The sequence below is a fragment of the Cheilinus undulatus genome, linkage group 4 (genome assembly GCF_018320785.1).
Source record: "Cheilinus undulatus linkage group 4, ASM1832078v1, whole genome shotgun sequence".
Classification (NCBI taxonomy): Eukaryota; Metazoa; Chordata; class Actinopteri; order Labriformes; family Labridae; genus Cheilinus; species Cheilinus undulatus.
In genome coordinates, this window is record NC_054868.1 from 7,996,831 (window position 1) to 8,017,619 (window position 20,789).

A 20,789-nucleotide genomic window follows, 5' to 3' on the forward strand; every position below is an offset into this window, starting at 1 on the left:
TTTCTTCTTCCTTGTTAACCACATATTTTAGAGAACAGAGATTAATTCCACTAGCCACGTCCAGGCCAGGTTACTGCCAGAAGTTGAACCAAGAAATCCCTTAAATAGAACCTGTCAGACAAAGTAAAGTAGGCTAAAAGATCTCAAAAAGCAACACATCATGCTGTCATCTAAATAAATACAAGAACAGATGAGAAACAAAATCACAGACATCTATCAGTCTGGAAAGGGTTATAAAGCCATTTCCAACTAAGGTGAGAGTCATTACCCACAAATGGAGGAAACCTGGAACAATGCAGAACACTCCAAGGAGTGACCGACCTACCAAAATAACTCCAAGAGTCCTTCAACAGCTCATCCAGGAGGTCACATAAAAAAACCAGAACAACATTTAAGACCTGCAGGCCTCACTTGACTCAGTTAAGGTCAGAGTTCATGATTCAACAATAATAAAGAGACTCTGCAAATACAGCATCCATGGGAGAGTTCCAAGACCAAAACCACTGCTGACCAAAAACTTACAAAGGCTTGTCTCACATTTGCCAAAAACGTCTTGATGATCCCCAAGAAATATTCTGTGGACAGACAATTCAAAAGGTGTGTGTCCTATTACATCTGGCATAAAACTAAAACAGCAGTTCATAAACACCAACAGTCAAACATGATGGGGGCAGTGTGATGGTCTGGAGCTGATTTGCTGCTTCAGGACTTAGACCACTTGTTTGAACCATGAATTCTGCTCTGTACCAGAAAATCCTGAAGGAGGATGTCTGGCCATCAGTTTCTGACCTTAAGCTTAAGACTGCTTGGGTTATGCAGTAGAACAATGATCCCAGACACATCAATAAGTCCACCTCTGAATGAAGGTTTGGAGTTGCTTCATCAAAATCAAGACTTAGTTATAAACAGGCTGTTTAACCCTCCAATATGGCTGAATTAAACAATTCTGCAAAGAAGACTGGCCCAAAATTCCTCCACAGTGATGTGAAAGACTCATTCTGAAGTGCTTGCTTGCAGATTTTCCCGCTAAGGGTGGCACAACCAGTTATTAGACTTAGGGGGCCATGACTTTTTCACATAGAGCCAGGTAGGTTTAGATGTCTTTTCCCAATTAATCTGAAACATGTCAGTGTAACAAATATGCAAAAAAGAAAGAACCCTGTTCAGATGAGATCTTAAGCAGCAAACATAGAAGCATGAATTACAGATGTGGCCTATTTGTTGTTAATGATGAACAGAGCAGTGAGGATGAGGAACTGACACGCAGACATCACTGTGCACTGAATGCTCAGAGAGCATTTACAGTTTGCACCGCTCTGTACTAACTTCAGTGATAAACTGAGTTGCATTGAACAGATGATCAATTGAAATATTTGCCTCTTTTTCCTCCACCTGACTGTAATTGCAGGCTGTGCTCCCTGTCCCTCACTCAACCCCCACTGCACTATTTTTATATGTTTGTGGAGCTAAGCAGGCTGGCAGATCTCCAATTTTGAACACCAGCTTTCCCTCATTATGTCAAAAACATACATTTAAAAAATCTACAGTGTTAGAGAAATCAACTGTGTTTTAAAAGAGCCATAATAACAGAAACACAACCAGCAAACCCAGGCATCATGTCTCATGGTTTATGCAGTGGGTCTGCACTTCGGTAGGTCATTTTGAAATTTTTACAAGAAAAAACTGCCAAAACTGCAAAAATCAAGGGTAAAAATATAATTATGTCTTTGACTCCCCTTGAGCCTGACCCACACTGAGCCATTAAGGAGTGATGAGGATCATGGCTCGACCTGGTTCCAGACCACAGGCTGCATAGGACTGGTATCAAGCTCAGGCAGAGAATCTAACTTCTAGTCTCCCTGGAGTGTCTCTTACTGAATTCTGTGTTTTGCCAAGTAATGACAGCTAAGATTATATTTACCCTCAAAACAGCTCTTTCTTCTTCTACACTCACAGAAATATTCTTAAGATTTATGTATGTCAATTGCATATAAAATTTCCATCCATTTGAATTACTTAGATTAAACATAAACAGGCCAATAAACTTTATGTGCTGGATATTTGTCACTCTAGATCAAACTGGATTTATGTTAAATCTAAGTAATTCAAATGGATGGAAATTTTATATGCAAATGAAATACATAAATCTGAAGAATGAGGCCTAAATATTTCTGAGTGTAAACTCCACAAACAAATACATCTGTTTTCATCATCCTGTTTCCTGGACCTGGATCCCATTTGAGAGGTTTTTTTTAGTCATTTGATTGACAGACCAGGGATGATCTTTTCTCCACATCCCTCCACCACAGGAACCCACAGACTAAAGACTTGTTATTAATGTGTAACATCAATGTTTATGCCAGGAGTTTAATATGGCCCAGCCAGTGAATCCCAAAGGCCTTGAGTTTATGATCCCTTGATTAGAGCTTTGTGACAAGGCACAGACCTGCTGGAAGTAGCCATCAGAAGATGGGTACACTGGTTGTAAAAGGATGGACATGGGCAGTAACAACATTCAACTAAGCTGTGGCATTTAAATTTTTCTCATTTCATACTTAGGGGGCCAAAGTGGACCAAGAAAATGTTCCAAATACCATTACAGCAGCAGCAGCCTGAACTATGCATACATGGCAGAATAGACCCGTGCTTTCATCAAATTATGAACCTATCATCCAAATGTTGCAGACGAGGCAACATTTCTCCAGTTGTCTATTGTCCAGTTATAATGAGCCATCTGCAAATTTCAGCCTCAGTTTCCTGCTCTAAGCTGACAGGATTGTAACCCCGCTTTAAGGATCAGTGTGTTAAGAGATGTTCTTCTGCATACTTTGGTTGTAACGGGTGGTCTCCTTTCTCAAACACTTCCTATTGGCAGTTTTTCAGATGGACAACTGCCAGTATAACCCCAATCCTGAAATATAACCCCACTTCTGAAAAATTTAAATGCAAACATAATGCAATAATGCCACATCTCAAAAAACCATGTTTAATTCACAAAAGAACATAAACAACATATCAGGTGTTGAAACTGAGATATTTTACCATTTCATGAAAAAATATTACCTCATTTTCAATCTGATGGCAGCAACACATCTCAAAAAAGTAGGGACAGGGCCACAAAAGGCTGCAAGTAAGTGGTGCTAATGGAAAACAGCTGGAGAAGCACTTTGAAACTAATTGGGTTAATTGGCAACAGGTCAGTAACATGACCAATTATAACGGGAGTTTTTAGAGAGGCAGAATCTCTCAGAAGTAAGTTTGCTAGAGGTTCACCTATTTGAAAAACTGTGTCTAAAAACTGTGGAACAACTTCAGGAAAATGTCCTCGACTTAAAATTTCGAAGACCTTGAATATCCCACCATCTGCAGCATTTAATATCCTAAAAAAAACAGAGAATCAGGAGGAATCTCTGTGTGCAAGGGACAAGGCTGAAGGTTGGTATTGGCTGCTGGTGATCTTTGGGCTCTCAGTTGGCACTGCATTAGAAACAGGACTAATTCTGTACTGGAAATCCCTGCATGGGCTCAGAAACACTTCCAGATATCATGTCTGTCAACCCAGTTTGCCATGCTGTTCATAAGTGTATATTTCAGCTGTTTAATGCAAAGAAGAAGCTATATGTGAACATAAACAGAAACACTGCCGTCTTCTCTGGGCCAAAGCTCATTCAAAATGGGCTGAAGCCAAATTTAAAACTGTTCTGTGGTCAGATGAATCCAAATTTGAAATTTCTTAAAGAAGCCACAGACGCTGTATCATAAGGCCTTAAGAGGATGGAGACCATCCAGCTTGTTATCATTGCACAGTTCAAAGCCTGTGTCTCTGATGGTATGGGGTTTTATTAGTGCCTATGGTGTGGGCAGCTTATACATTTGGAAATTAACTATCAAAACTGGAGAAAATAAAGGTTAAACATGCTACAATCAAGACCTCGCTTTCAGAGAAGACCTTGCATATTTCAGCAAGACAGTGCTAAACCACATACCACAAACCATCCATCACAACAGCATGGCTTCACAGTCCGGTGCTGAACTGGCGTGCACAGAGAAAACATTTGGTGCATCATGAAAAAGAAAAATCTGGCACAAAAGACCCAGGACTGTTGAGCGGCTAGGATCCTACATCAGACAAGAATGGGACAACATTCCTCTCCCAAAACTAAAGCAGCTGGCCTCCTCACTCTGACAATGTTCACCATTGCCACACAATCTTAAATTGTCCTGTCCCCTATTTTTGGGACTGGGGTTGTATATCCCATACCATGAATATATAAAACTGTCTAACTGGCATGTTAGGCTGCCTCACTGGTGCTGACACATAGCATTAACTTTTGATAAAGTGATGAATATTAAGCTTATTATGGGACCACACTTTTAATTGTGGTCACTAAGGAAGCAGGGTTACATCCCAGGCCCTGCTGATGGCTGGATTTGCCAAACGCTTTGACTGATTAATTTCCAAAGTGGACATTCCCGCTTTGAAAATGCACCAAAGACTTCAGCTGGTACTATCAGGACACACCAGGGCCTAATTGTCTTTGTTGTGACATACTGTAACACCAGATGTAAACTTATTAACTCTGAGCTGTCTGTGTGCCAAGACAAGTATGAATTCCAGGTGTGGACAGAGAACCGTGTTCTCTGTGAAATTAGAATTTCATCCAAGTCGAAGTCTGACTTTGGCTCATGCCCTGACAACCTTTTCAAAGCAGTATCACTGACAAGCTCAATACATCTACCACTGTTCGCCAATCGTCACCCTCTTGCTCTGTGACCCCCCCTGCAGGGCGATTGCTGCGGCTCTCGGGTCAGAGTCATTGACCTTAATGGCAGACTTGAGCTGGGAACAATCTCTTTTCACTGTGTGAAGATGGTTTGCAGAGCTCCATGCTGAGCGTTAAAGCCCAGTGAAGGTGACACCATGATGAAGACTGGTATGGAAAATGCTAGGCTGAGAAACACTTTCAGGGACTGATGATGTTTTGTGGCTGATGTAGTACAAACCATTACATCTGAAATAAAAGCTGTAGCTCAAACACTGTAACAGCCAGGTCTCAGATAATAACTCGGGCTAGACTGTTCAGAGAAAAAAGGGGGCCAGTCAAAAATCAAGCCAGGGAAAACAAACACATTACTGCTACCTTTAAAGTAATGGCTTGCATGGTGTTTGCAGCATTGTGTATTTCCATCAGCGTAACAAACCACTCTGTGTCTCTTGTTGGCTACAAAATAATATTTCTGCTCACTGAGAAGTCATTTGGATTGGCTTTCACAATGCAAGCCTTCTACTGAAACAGGCCCTGTAAATAAACCAAGTGAGAGTTTTCTGTGGCTCATGTTTTCCCAGTATTGTACTAGGAAGGTTTCAGAGAATCAGACAGCTAAGAACACATTATTAACAGGATGGGTATTTGTAAATTGTCTTAGAAATAGCTCTCACAAAACTGGAGCCTGTTTCATTCAAAAATAAGAATGTATAGTCTGTCTGCGAGCAACAGTATATATGAACATTCATGAAAAATAACATTTCTGCATCTGGGCTACAAGCTGTCATCTCAAAGCTACATCAGCCAGAGCTCACACAGTGCAAAAACTTCAATCTCAGTATGTGTTTTGTCTAATTTTAGGTAACATATATGTATCAACACAGTTATGAAATTCTAAATTATCACAACAAGACCTCAAATTCCTGTAATAAAGCTGAGTTCAGTTTCACTGGCCACACCCAGGCCCCATTACTGCCAGACCTGCTGGATTAAGAAATCCTTTAAATAGAACCTGTCCGACTAAAGTAGACTAAAAGATCTAAAAGAGAAACACATCATGGTGCCATTTTAAATAAATACAAGAACAGATGAGAAACAAAGTCATTGGCATCAGTCTGGAAAGGGTTACAAAGCCATTTCCAGGGTTTTGGGACTCCAGTAGACCATGGTAAGTGAGTCATTACCCACAAATGGAGAAAACTTGGAACAGTGGTAAACCTTCCCAGCCTTTCATTAATGACTTGTCCATGAGGTCCCAGTAGAACAAAGAGCAACATCTAAAGACCTGCAGGCCTCACGTGACTCAGTTAAGGTCAGTGTTCATGACTCAACTATAAGAAAGACACTGGGCAAAAATGGCATCCATGCGAGAGTTCCAAGACCAAAACCACTGCTGACCAAAAAGTACACAAAAGCTTGTCTCACATTTGCCAAAAAACCTCTTGATGATTCCCAAGATTTGGGTAAAATGTTCTACCAACTCATGAGACAAAAGTTGAACTTTTTGAAAGTTAAATTTGGCTTAAACCTAACAGCATTTCATCAAAAGAATGTCACACCAACAATCCAACATGGTGGTAGTGTGATGTCTGCTTTGTTATTTCAGAGCCTGAACCACTTGTTGTAACTGATGGAACCATACATTCTGCTCTCAACCTGAAAATCCTGAAAGAGAATGTACAGCAAGGTAAGAAATTAGCTTTTTTGCGTATCTGCTTTGGCTGGTGGATTCAAAACCCATCAGCTAACACGAGCATTAACAACCAGCTACAAGTAACAGAGATAAAGCCCTTGCTATAGGTCAAAGTGGTCCATGCCGTTCTGCACAACATGATACAGTTCTACTTTATCTGAGAAATGGTCATAGGTAGATTCACCCACCCAAGTCCACTAGAACTCTGCTCGGCATAGGCCTTTATCTCCCACCTGCTGTCTACACTTCCCTTTTTTCAGCTTCTTTATTACTAACTCAAAATCCTTCCATGCCGCTGATGTTACTGAACCTTTATTTCACCAGAAAAACCTCACTGAGATTAAAAATCTGTTTTCAAGAGTGTTCTGGTAAAGATTTCCCTGCATTGTTTCCACTAGCTTTAGACTCCCTTGGAGATAGGCTTGGTGTGACGGCATCCACACTGATCTCATGAATATTCACACGCCTTAATTAGCCATGTGCTTGCTGCCTGAATAGATAGACAACCCCGGCACTGCTCAGAAAGTAGGTGTAGTCAGATGACTTTGAGTTTATGTTGAAGAATTCTTGCAACATATCTTCTAGGTAACACAATACATCATACGTATGTATATATTCAGTATTTACTAAGTGGTCATTGGCATATTTTCAGGTGGATATTTTGACCATTAATGTTTGTACCTGCCAGACATCAGCCTTTGAAACCAGCCAAAAATCGCCCAAAGCCGGTTAAGGGAAACTCAGGTTTAAACACCTTTCATGGTTAGGCCAGTTGTAGCACTAATTATATGACACTGGGGGTCAATCCCATTCCTACTCCTCACCCTTATCTTAGCCCTTCCTCTTGGTTTTGCGTGTTCATGTAAGGTGAAGGGGTGTCCCATCTCTCTTTTGAATTGAGGGCTAAAGGCTATAGCCCCTGAATGAAGAATTTTCAGGACCACACTTGAAACCAAGGGGTATGATTAGTTTCCAACCATGTACTGCATTGACTTGAAAAATGGCACTACAGACAATGTAGGAGACCTGTAAATGTTAATATTTTTGGCATTTATAAATTATTATCGAAAAAACAGTTGAGGTTTTCTCATATATTCAATCTTTAACTACTAGGGATGTGAGTTTATTGTGTTTTCAGTAGGAAAACATGTACAACAGAACTAGTGACTTTATAAATAAATAGAGATCAACATGGAGATCCATAGTATGAACAAGATGGTCGAAGCTTTATTTCCACCCCGATGACACAGATATTTATCAGCAATGTGTGATGATGAATGCCAATCAAGTGGTGTCTCATTTCTTAAGGGAAGGTTTTCACCCCGTACCCCTTACCACTCTGTTTCAAGGGGCAAGGTGAAGGGGTAGACTAAGGGGAAGGGTTAAGGGGTAGAAATGAGATTGGCCCTTAGTCAAACCCTCAGAGCACACAGCTGACTGCAAACATTTGACAGCAGTTCTGACACTAAGAGGAGTCAGGGTCCTTCAATCAATTAGTGGTTAGGTCTTCTCGTTTCTGGTCATAAAGTCAGTAGAAACAAGCAAAAATAGGCCTCAATTTATTTTATGTGCCATCACAAAATGAATTGGTTATGTTATTTTTATATGTCTGCCACAGTGGTGAGGTTCAGAAAATTCTCAACACAATGTGCAAAAAAACTTACATTTTGGCTGGTGATAGTGCTAATTTCTCACCCCGATATTCAGCCATCAGTTTGTAGCCTCAAGCCACACGATGCCAGATGTCACAAATGCATGCGGGCAGTTGCTGTCCAAGGGTGGCACAACCAGTTATAAGGTTAAGGGCAGGGGTGTCCAAACTTTTTCCATTGGGGGCCACAAACAGAAATATATAAGGATGGTGGGGCCACTTTCATATGCCTCACCTTGATATTAACTCATTGAGTGCCAATGATGTGTGTATACGTCAAAGTGTTTTTTCAACGGCAGGCACAAGGGGGCACTCTCACACTTGCTGTGAGTAATTTTGAAGCTTCTGGGATATGTAGTCGGAACCCGGAAGACGGTAGATCAAAAACAACTGAGATCAGAGCAGGAAGTGGAGACGCAGGGATGGAGGTAATCTAAGCTCAAAGTTCTAAAATATTCAGTATCGGCACAAAATGCCCCCCAAAAAACTGAGGGATCAAGTGGCCAGTTTTGCCAGCGGACACTGGAAGAAACTTTAAACTTTTGTGTGAGAAATTGGTAACTCACTGAAACCGACAGTGAGCCCGCCATCGGCGCTTTCATTCATCTGCTTTGGCCGGCCAAGAGGCTAAAGACTGCCGCCAGGTCTCCCCTGTGCGTCGGCATCCACTGGCCAGCTGGATGCAAACAGCGTCGACACTTCAGAGATGGACTTTTCCGACCCAGACTCTGAGGAATGGCTGCCGAGTGAGCGGAGCGGATCTTGATCTCCGTCCCAGAGTGATGGAGGTAAGTTAACGTTAGGAACCCACTGATTATTCAGCCAAATTTATCAAATAAAACCATCACTTATGCGTTCACTCATGTGATTTCAGAAGCAGACCTGAGAGAGGAGTAAGCCCCATGCAATTCTGTAACACAGTGTTGGCAGAAAAAGTGGTAAGAACAAAAAAAAATCTATATTATATATTATATATTACATATTATAGATTATATTACTTCTATAATTTACAGGCAGTGCCAGGGGACACACAAGCAGGAGAGGACATGGGCGTATGGGGGGTCCCTGGCGGCAGTCCAGTTGTATTGTACTGTATTTTGTATTTATTTTATTTATTTTACAATAAAATAACATTTGTAATTCAATTTTCAGATGTCTTTTATGTCATTGAAGGCAAAATTATAACATTCAAATCACAGTTCTGCTTGACAGACTCTCTTTCATAAAAATGTTTTTTTTTCTCAGCTTTCTAGCAAAAAACTGGTCTTTTTGGTAAAACTAGCCTCTATTCAACTTCAGATAATTCAAGAATGGAACAAGGTGCAAACAAACGTTTTTTTTTCCATGATGAAATAGAGGGTTTGCTCTTTCATTTGCGCTATTCTGTGTTTTCAGAGTCATAGTACAAAATATTCTGTGGGTCTTGAAAGATGACTCAAAATGGCCAAAAACGCTGGCACAAGCCACTTCCCATTTTATAAAAGGCTGGCACTTAATGAGTTAAAGTAAGTTAAACCAATCTAATGTTGGTTAAAACATGCTCAGTGATTGGGTATGCTTAAATGGCTAGTTGATTGCTGATAAGGCAAATAGCCAATCATTTGGAGGATTCTGGGGAGGCCAAACAGATTTCAGGGGACCTCTGAAGCGCTGAGCACTAGCTCCCACTGGCTCCGCCCATGGAACATCATTGGTGCTGCTATTTGCTGCTGTAATCCACTAGGGAGCTATAAATCAATATATCTTCACTATTTGGTAGCCATGTGTTTAATATTATAGTGTCTCAATTTAGTCCTTAAAAAACAGTATTAAAACATGTCAAAATGTTTGTTTACAGTATTAGCATGGTAGCACTGCCTTGTGCTGAAATTAAGAGGAATAATACAGTCTAGCAAAAGTGTCATGCTCTATTTAAGGCAATATTTTAATCAAACAAAAATGGGCCACTGGCCACATTTGGCCCCTGGGCCATAGTTTGGAAACACCTGGTTTAGGGGGATTACTTTTCCACATAGGGCCAAGTTGGTTTAAATTGGACTTTTTCCCCTTAACAAATGAAATTGTTTATCAAAAACTGCACTGATTTTTCACTCATGTCATCTTTGTCTAATATTAAAATTTGTTTGATGATCTAAAACATATAAGTGTGAAAAATAAGGAATCAGGAAGGGGGTAAATACTTGTTCACAGCACTGTATTTAAAGGTAATTGTCAAAGTTGCTTGGTCTTGCCTTTATGATGTGACACATCCAATATAATATCCTTCATTATAATGCTATGGCCCTGCTCCTCAGTGGATCCAGACGAATATCAATTTGGTAAACTGATACAAACAATAATGAATCCAGACATTATTCTTCCATTAATGGTCTCAAATGATGGTTCTGTTCCCCCATAATTTACACATTTAAGCTATTCAGAAGGCTTCATACTCCGCAAGTGATAAATACCCATCAGATGAAGACTGCCGTTCATTTTGAAGAAGTACTGAGTGTAGTACAAAGGTAGAAATGTGTCTCAATAGACCACATAGATCTTATTATGATGAGAAGAGAAAAGACAGACGACATGGAGTTCAGTCTCACCTTCTGGTCGTGACTGTAGGCCAAGGCCCAGTCCTCCTCACTGGGGTGGAATAAAAGGCTCAGCACAAAGAAGGAGAGGCGGTACTTCTGGTAACTGGCCCCTTCATCAGAGCTGATGAGCACGCTGCTCTCAAACTCAGGATCTGTCAACACCATAATCTGCGAGAGCCGAGAGAGGAGATGGAGAGGGAGGGAGGGGGCACACATGCAAGGGAGTGGGGGGTTTTGAAGATGAGGGAGGGGAGGATTTGAAGGGTGAGATGGAGTAAAGATAGGGAGATGAGAGAAGGTAGAAGAGAGATGTTAGAGGCAGGAGCAGTGTCAGCGGAATAAGGCATGGCTTCTTGGCACACGTCAGGCTTCTGCCTGGCAAACATCTCGTCTACATTTCCAGCTTCATTTCATGAGGGCGACTCTGTTGCCATGGCTCTGTGGCTCTTTCTTTGCACTGTGAGGTGATGAACTGAACTTTTCATCCCGTTTTTTCAAAAATAAGATCAAGGTTGTCACAGTAACAAGACATAATGAAGCACGTAAAACAAAAATAGACATGAGTGGTTTGGGAAATCCTGAGAGCCTTCTCTATGTATGAAAGAAACATGGTGGAGCTAATAATCTTGTGACAATGAAGCTCTGTACAAACAGAAGCTCATGCACCCATGCATGAATCTACATATTCAGTATGTTATTTTCTTTATCTGCCCGTCCTTTTGCACATTATTTCTTTGCATTCCTCCCTTCTGGGAAATTGTACTTTCAAATTTAACAGCACCCTAGTAGTAGCCCCTCATTTCATGCTTGAAATATTTCCAGCAGAGCTATCACAGCTATTACAAAATTCAATAAGAACAGGAATTCCACAATGCATATTTCTTTCTGCTAATGACGTTTAGAGTCTTTGTGGAAGGAGCAAAAACGGTCACAGAAAATTCTCCTCGACTAAAGAGGAGCTGTTTGAATAGGTGTGTAATATATTTAAAGAACGTTGTATTCTTTTGAGGCAGACTACTGAATACATGTGTTCATTAATGAGAGGCTTGAAGGATTAATCCATCCGTTTATCCTGCAGACAATTCATCAGGACAATTCTGCAAATTTACCACAAATAATATCAAAAGGGATTTGTGCTACTACTTATAAGTGTATCAAGACTAGATTGAAAATAAGAAAAAGGAAGGTTTCGAAGGACATTTCATATCACAACCCCACTTCCAAAAAAGCTGGGGCACTGTTTAAAATGTAAAAACAGATTGCAGTTATTTGCAAATCTCATAAAACTCTTCTTTAATTACAATAGAACACAAACAACATAACAGATGTTGAAACCGAAACATTTGAACATTTTATGAAAAATATTAACATGTTTTGAAATTTGAGTGCAGCAACACATCTCAAAAAAGTAGGGACAGGGCAACAAAAGGCTGGAAAAGCAAGTGATGCAAATGATAAAACAGCTGGAGGAGCATTTTGCAAAAGGTCAGCATGATTGGGTATAAAAGGAGCATTTTAGAGGGGTAGTGTCTCAGAAGTAAAGATGAACAGAGGTTCACCTATGTACTACAGCCTGTGTCTCAATGTTGGGGGAAAATTTTCGGAAAAATGTTCCTAAATGTGAAATTACAAAGTCTTTGAATATTACAACATCAACAGTCCACAATTTCATCAAAAGATTAAAGAGATACTTCAACATTTTGGCAAATTTGCCCATTGCCCATTGCCATAATCCCTATAGTCTTACTAATAGGTCCGTTACCTTTAGTTGTCGGTGCAAGCTATTTTTAGATCGGCGCTGCCGAGTTGGAAGCTGCTCAGCTAACGCTATGATGTCTTATGGTATTCCGGCTTTTCCTCATCAAACTCATCAAATACACAATCCAACAACTCCAAAACGCTCTCGTGGACAAGTTGTGACCTGCACATTCACCACGCTATGAAGACCGCTTTAGTGGTCTTCCACATTGTGGCTTAGTTGCTGCTGTTCCTAAAAGCTTCCACTTTCTAATAATATCACACAGTTGACTGGAGGATCCAGCAGGGATACAATTTCACAAACTTCTTGTTGAGCTCTTCAGAACGACCAATTTTATATCAAAAATGTTTGTAAATGGAGACTGCATGGCTTTGTAACTGTTGCAATGGGTCTGATTGAAACACTTGAATCCAATGAATCACAGGTGTGGCCAAATACTTTTGGTATAACTTCAGGCTGTTGCTCTTCAGAAGCTGCTTGCTACCATTTAAAGTATGGTGCAGCTTTAAAAGGGACATATTATGCAAAAATCACTTTTTCAGGTTTTTTTTAACAAAAATATGTGCCCCTGGCCTGTCCACAATCCCCCCAAGGATCAGGACCAGGACCCCACACACACACACACACATACACACACACACCCCTTTCAGAAAATGTGTGCTGAAACAAGCTGTTCTCTGATTTTCTCCTCATGATGTCATGTGGGGAGTCAGCCCTGCCCCCAAGTTCAACTGGCCCTTCCCTGAAACAGAGGGGTTTTTAGTCATACAAAAATCCAATACTGGAGTGTTTTTCAGCAACAGACTTCACAGGCATGTTTTGGGGACCTCTGAGACCAACATAAACTTGTCTTAAAAGGGTAAAATATGTCCCCATTAAAACTGCATATATTCATCAAGTATAATTGGTCTGAGTGAAACTAGAACACCCATGTCTCTTTAAGGCCCGCGTGCAGGAATTGTGGGTAGAAGCGGAGCTCGTGGCTCAAATGGATGTGTTCTCTCTCGTCACTTCAGTTTGGATTGGAAAAACAGCAGCACATTTGTCACTGACACAGATGTTAGCCCTCTTTCCACAGCTTTAACCGAGAACCCTCCCTGGTGGTGATTTAGATAAATTGTTTTTCATTAAGCACCAATAAACAGGCAGCAAATTCTCAACCTGGATTCCTCATTGGCCAGCGCCCACAGATCTTACCATTCATTACGTGTCACTGTGCAATGCCAAAGCCTCCTGATATCTGCCAGTGTCTTTGGGGCTTGTCAGATGTAATTTGCTGTTTTTAAAGCAGTAATCATTTTCTATATTATTATAGTAAGCGGCAGAGTCCATTATGAATGGGAAATTACATTTTGCAGTGCTCTTTTTTGAGTCGGCTGTCAAGGCTTTCAGTTAAATTGAAAAGCTGAAAAGCCTTGTAGAGGTGGATGAACATACTGTGTGTTTCATATTAAAATATTCTCTTTTTTTCTTGTCAAGCGTGTTATATGTTCTTTGTGCAATTGTGCTTATCTTGTCTCAAACCTCAGCTCAGAAATATGCTTTTTTCAAAACTGGAACAGCTCCTTGAACACATTGATGCATTCACATTACTCATTTATCATCATATAAAGAGTGAAAACAGCCCCAACATTACACATTACCCTAACAATCCGGTTCTGTCTGACGCCACTGCGATTATAAAGAACCCACAGCCATTTCCAAGCCAATACAAAGGCGGGAAAAGGAGACGTGGCCAATTTCTCTCCTGCCTACGAAAACAATCAACCTGAAACAATAATTACTCACTCCCAAAATCACAGTGACTGATGGCATTACAAGGGGGTGATTAAGATTTCCCTCACAGCATCCACTCAGCCTGTGTGAGGAGGGTAACAATACTAAATCGATAGAGGTTAGGGCGATAACCGCTGTGTTTTATCAACCTGATGTTGAGCTGTGCATAAGCTGGAGCACAGAGATAGAAGCAGGTAGTTGTCGGATCATGAGGTAAGTAGAGGTATGGATCAGACAGGGAGGGAGAGAGAGAGAGACACCCTGCGGCAAATGAATCACGTCACGCCAGATCAATTGAGCTTAGTCTGCCTTTGACGGGAGGCTTTAACAGAGAGTTGTCGCGGCAATATGCTCATTAACCATGGATCAGGACTTAATCACCCACATTTAGCTATCATGTTTTCACTGTCTCGCTTCCTCAGTGGCATTTTAAATGTGCATGTCTTTATTTTCAAATTAACCCAATCCACCAGCCATTCAATCAATCCGCTCAAGCTCTATCTTGCAGAAATGACATCAAAATATAGCCGAGAAGATTCATGGGAAGCGTCATTTTCAGAGGCTTTGCACTAAATGCCATTACTATCATTCAAATCTATAATGTGACACGGGAAAAGGTCACCGCTTCAACTTTTTCCCTGGACGATGTAAAAGGGAAAATTCCACCTGTGCTTCCAGCGGACATGTAATGATACTTTTATTGAGGTTGATAGGAATACCAGAAAGAGCAGCAGACGATTTTATCTAACTGTGAGTGATTAGGCATCTACACAGCTCCTTTTTTCGTAAACAAGGCCGCCTGGAGGCTTGGAAGCAATGCAGGAGCGGAGCCGGGTAAAGTTTCATCCATCTCCAGGACGGCAAATGGAAATAATTTGATCAGGGATAAGGTGCAGAGGGGGAATGGGACCATGGCCAGTGCTGGAGCTCAACCATTAGAGTAAAATATTCCCGTGGGATTGTTACATGTTCCTGGATACAATGGAATTAAATAAACTTTTTCTTTATTTTCCACTAAGGCTGTCATTTGTCTTGAACAACATCTCATTTAATAAAATGCACCCAATAGAATGTTGCTTAGCTTTGGCTAATGTTATCTATATTTATCTAGCTTTATTGGTTAAAAAAATATGATTTAGTGAAGCATTCATCAAATCTGTTTCATTTTTTTTTTAAGTAAAAGGACTGCTGTTCTTCATGAAAAACACCAAAGCAGTTACTTTAATTATCTTAGGGGCGGCGCCACTAAAGCAGCTTTTCTTCAAAGTTCAGTATGCTGTGGCCCACCAAAAACCCTTCTGCAACCATAACATGAGACTCCCATTTATCATTATTTTGTTTCATTAAATCGTAATTTCAATGCAAACACTCAGCGTTCAGATACATTAACATTACACAGAAAGTGTTCGTGAGGTCACAGAGTACAGAGATAATTTTGACAGCTACTGTATTTTTAATTTCTAGTCTCCATCTTAGTCTCCAGATAAAATGCCTTTTAGTTTTAGTTACATTTTAGTAAATTCTACCTGTTTTAGTTTTAGTTGACGAAAACTCAAATTTTTGTCTTGTTTAAGTCCATAAAAAGTCCTCACATTTTAGGCTGAATCCCAATTCTCCCCTTAACCCTCAATCTTACCCTGAAGCTCAACCCTCAGTTTTAACTCGCCCCTCAAAACCAAGTGTAAGGGCCATCTCGTGACTTAGAAATGGGACACCCCTTTATAGCAGTTACAATTTCAGACTGTAGAGGGCTGTAATGTGCAAAAACTGCGTAGTCTGTCGATTCAGTGGAAGAAGAAGAAGAAGAATGCGACGTCACGGTTACCGGCTTACAATTGTAAAAATAAAAGTAAATGTTACAAAAAAAGCAAATAATCCATAAAATAACATTAAACTGAGATATTGGAGTGGTTTTCATCATTTTTAGATCTCTATTAACAAAGAAATTTACATTTGTAGCTCGATTTCTTCCCCGCATTCGCTGCTGTCTTTCTTTGAGTGATAACCCTCAATACCAAGGGAGCTCCAGGAACATCTCAAAACTGAGGGAGATAAAGCCCTCAAACTCACCCCTCAACTCTCAGGAGAATTGGGACAGCCCTCGCACTTCGCGGGAATGCACATTTTGTGACTGAGGGTTAAGGGGAGAATCGGGATTCAGACTTAGTCTTTACTTTTAGTCCAAGCATTTATTCTCTTGCCTAAATCTAGTACCAAATCATGCTAGTGTGTATGCAGCCTGCCTAATCTGGGGTTCTTGCTTTCTGCAGCTGAGAGGCAGAATAGCAATAGATGCATTGCATTTTGACAGAGTTACCCTCAGTGGGGAATTAGAATGGATTTTGAATGTGACAAAAAAACAAAATCACATTTTAGTCTAGTTTTAGTCATCTTGACAAAAACTAAACTGACTTTTAGTTCATTTTAGTCATCAAAGATCTATTTCTGGATAGTCTTAGTCTTTCCCAAGCAAAAAAGTGTTGACAAATTTTTTTAGTGAGAGTTTTAGTTGAAGACATCAACACAGATGAGCCACTGCCATTCAGTTTGTTTCAATCAGGCATCTGCAAAGTCACCTAAAAATGTATTTTTTAAATAATTATCTCTGTAAACATTTGTTGTGGCCAACAATGTCTTTTAATGTCCCCAAAGACACTAATCAATCCTTCAAATCAGGAAGTGATTGGCATAGTAGAATGTTTAACAGAATCCAACACCACTTAAACTGTGACACTGGTTCTATACATCAGACAAAATAAACGATCAACAGGTGACGTGTTGAAAGTTCTTGTTGTGTTTTGTTACTTCTGTGTCTTTTCTGCACATGATCAAATTTCTTCCCGTTTACTACAGCTATCTGTCTATGAATTGTTTATGCTTCTGCACAATGAAACAACTGTGCCATTGCTCAGAGTGCAGACTGCACTTGATGCATTTGATTATTGTTTTGAAAGGGACACAGTGAGCGCATATGGATGATGGAGGGATTATCTTTCAGCATGGCTGTTGGATGAAAATATAAATAACATCTGTCCTAAAATAGTTTGATTTACCTGTAAAAAAAAAAAAAAAGAAGAAGTAAAGAAGACTGTAGTGTCTAATAACAGACTGGTGTTGTCTCAGATAAACAGCTGTGTAGTCAACATCACTACTGTAGTCTGTTGCAGTGTGAGCTGCTGTTAATCATCATGGTTAAAAAAAAATCCTGAACATTCAAATAATATAATTAATAAAATACTGAATTACAAAGCTAGAAGTTAAATGCCAGAATGACTCCTCTCAGCTCTAACTGACCACTGACTGGTTTCTAAACTTACTAGTTTGTATGATAATAATGTGTTTTACATGACATTATAGCAACCCTAGAGACGAAAGTCCGTGGTCTCTGCATTTGGCTTTATTTCCAGTTTCTGAATTGCATATAGTCATCTAATCTGCATCTACACATCTCAGCATGAATAAATACTCTGACAGAAATGTTTATTGTTTTTCTGTCTCAGTAGTGTCGTTATCGGAGCACACAGCCACTGATGTGCCACCTGGCCTGAGGCAAAACACATGCAAAGTACACTCAAAAAAAGGAGCTATTAGCAGACTCAAATCTTAGGCTAAACTTGCTACTTTTAGCACAGGCACAAAAAAATCTTAGTGGATCTACCCTTTAAGCCTCCTTTAGACTGTGTGATTTTTAGCAATCTTACAGGTTTATGGCATGTCACAACGTGCGACATGAATCTCATATGACATCATGTTCGATGCGTGCAGACTGTTATGATGACAACTCCCACTAAATGCCGCTGAGTCGCAGGTAACACTCGCTTACACCGATATGCAGAAATAAACTCTATCAGTGTTCACCACATCAGTGTACATCATCCATCTACGCCACCAGTGCTAGGGTAAATGATGAAGCATTCCTTATTGGAATCCCACAGACATTCACTTTTTGGCATCATCTCCACTCTAAAGCTAGCTAGCTTTATTGTGGTGCCAGTGTCAAGTTTATCGTCATTTCTTGCAGCATCAGAATCAGATTTGGGCTTTATTGCCATGTAATTTTTCACATTCAAGGAATTTGACTTGAATGGATTGTTATATAAAAAAACCCTAGTGGTTTGTTGGTCGAGGTAGCAGCAGCCACATTAGTAGATGGTCATCCTAAATTTCTGACACTGTCAGATTTTTATCCCAGGCTATCTTTGGTTGCAAGACCATGACAACAGCTGTTTGTCCACTTGTTTCACAGTTGAATGTAGGACACGACCAAAGATATCGCCCCGATTGGTCATCTTTTATCTGGGACAGCCCAAAATCACAGAGTATACCAGGCTTTGGAGGTCTAATGTTTTACATTGGTGGGTGCACTCCATTGGAGCCCATTTACCTGTTTTTTTGTTACATTGCTGTTGCATTGTGTGGGTTTCTGACTGTAAATTTTAGTGGAACTCATTGAATATTTTGATGGTTGGACTATTGAATGACTCAAAGAGAAGAAAAATACCATGAGTATCATGATTGATTGATTGTACTTTATTTACCTGTCATGCACAAAAAGTGCCCAACCCCTCATGGGTTTATAAGACACCCAAAAATACAATTGCAGTGTTGAGTATCATTAGTGTCTTTTCTCTCCATGACGGTCACTAATGCAAGTGGAGAAGTTTGGTTTTCTAAACTTTGTCAAAAACAAACTTCAGTCAGTGAGGCAGACTGAGCATCCTAATACTTGTGTCCACAGAGCATGGTCTTAGAATAAATAACTGAAGAGTTTACAGTGGAAAAAAGCATGTGAAAGCACCTGTGCTTCTGAAAGTAAGACAACAGCTGACTTAAATGCTGTCTGTGTGATGATGATGATGTGGGTTTGTAGTTGAAAACACTGACTTTGCTCATTATTGCCATGCAAACAGAATAGCTGTAGCTGATGTCTTTACTTTTATCTTTACTTATTGTTGACATCAGATGATTGTCTCATTCAGGTGTTTCAGTTTGTTTTAACTGATTAAGGCTCTTTTTACCTAAGAGGTATACGTATGTTTTTTCAACCCTTGCATGTTTTTGCAAACGAAAGGAGAAAATATGTTTGCACCAGGGACTAGTACTGGTATTTTGTACTGCTGTTATAAATATAAATATGTAGGTATTTATGAAGACTGCATCTCTTTAACATGCTGTCTTTGATGTTTGAGAGAGTGAATTTTATTTCCTATCTTTATTTTATCTTATATAACTGAAATAACAAAACGAAAAGTATGTCAGATCAGCAACAAAAAGGACCTCAGGGACTATTCCTGCTACGCCCTTGATGTGGAATTAAATTTCCTCCACATAAAATAAGGCAGAACGAGTGAGTCATAAGGAGTAATCAGCAGCTGCTATGATCTGTTCCTCACCCTGACATGGTTTCGCTCAACAGTGCGGGATCCTATTAACTTCCACGCCATGCAAACGCATTCAGGGTCAGTACCTTGGCTCGGCCTCGAGAAAGTGAAGCTGATGAACCCGAGCACCTTCACGACTCCCAGCACGTCCTCATCACACGCAGGAGTCAGCCTTTCTTTTCTGTGAGTCTGTTCCAGTTTTGTTTCTACAACAATTATCTGACATGGCAGTTAAACCAGAATGAAGTCATTATTTTCAAGGAGAAAGAGTGTTGTCGAAAGTTTTTTAACACATGTAGCATAGCAGGAAATGTTCTCAACTCTATTAACAGTTAGCAACGACTTGTTCTTTATGCTAATGTCCAATAATATTCAAAGCTTCTGAATTTTTCATAGGTCCTTGAATCAGTGAAGACAAACATCTCACATAGCTACTTATTCATTGTAATTTATGCCAACATTTCTTATTAAAGACCAGAAACACTGAGGTTTTTACATATGAATGAAATTTATAATTATTTTATGCCACATTTGTGGACATTGTCTAAAAATCTAAATTTATCGCGTTACTTTTATTGCCTGTTAAAGTTTTCAAAATTAAAACTGCTGTTGAAACACCATTATATGAGAGAAAATGTGACTTTTAGAGCCTTAACACATTTCAATTACAACTTTATTGTACTGTATTGTATTACTTTAATAGTGATCTTATCACGGTCTGAAATAATGGTGCCTTAATAATGCCTTTTTTTCCTCTTTCGTTAACACTTTATGAGGTAAGAAACCATATATGGTCACTTCAGTCGACTTCCTCTCTGTGATACAGTAGAATCAGTCTCGTTTTTCTCAGCCAATCAGTGGCCCCATTCGTCTCAAACTTCCTGTTTCTTCCAGAAATTGCGTAATGCAGTTTTACATCTCTTTGGTCCCACACAAACTGCCCTAACATCAGAATTAACCATAGTAAGTTCATGAAACTCACACGTTATAAAGGTGAATAGTAGCGCTACATGTCATGATAGGTGTTATTAGCATGGGATTTCTAGCAGTTACTGGAATTTGGGTGTAAAATGGAGGTGCAATATTTGATCATACATCTGTTTAGGGGTGTAAAATAGTTTATATATTCAGACATATGGCCAGATTCATTTAGCAAGCCATACTAAGGGTATTATAATGACAATTAC

General features: G+C 39.8%; 1 protein-coding gene across 3 annotated transcripts in view; it reads right to left on the minus strand.

The window, feature by feature from the left end:
• Positions 1-20,789, minus strand: part of sorcs3 (sortilin related VPS10 domain containing receptor 3) — a 463,686-nt gene that overhangs the window by 184,851 nt on the left and 258,046 nt on the right. For all 3 annotated transcript variants that reach the window (XM_041785632.1, XM_041785633.1, XM_041785634.1), the window contains one exon: positions 10,696-10,854. In XM_041785632.1, coding sequence (XP_041641566.1) covers positions 10,696-10,854 — 159 coding nt within the window. The remainder of the gene's footprint in view (positions 1-10,695; positions 10,855-20,789) is intronic.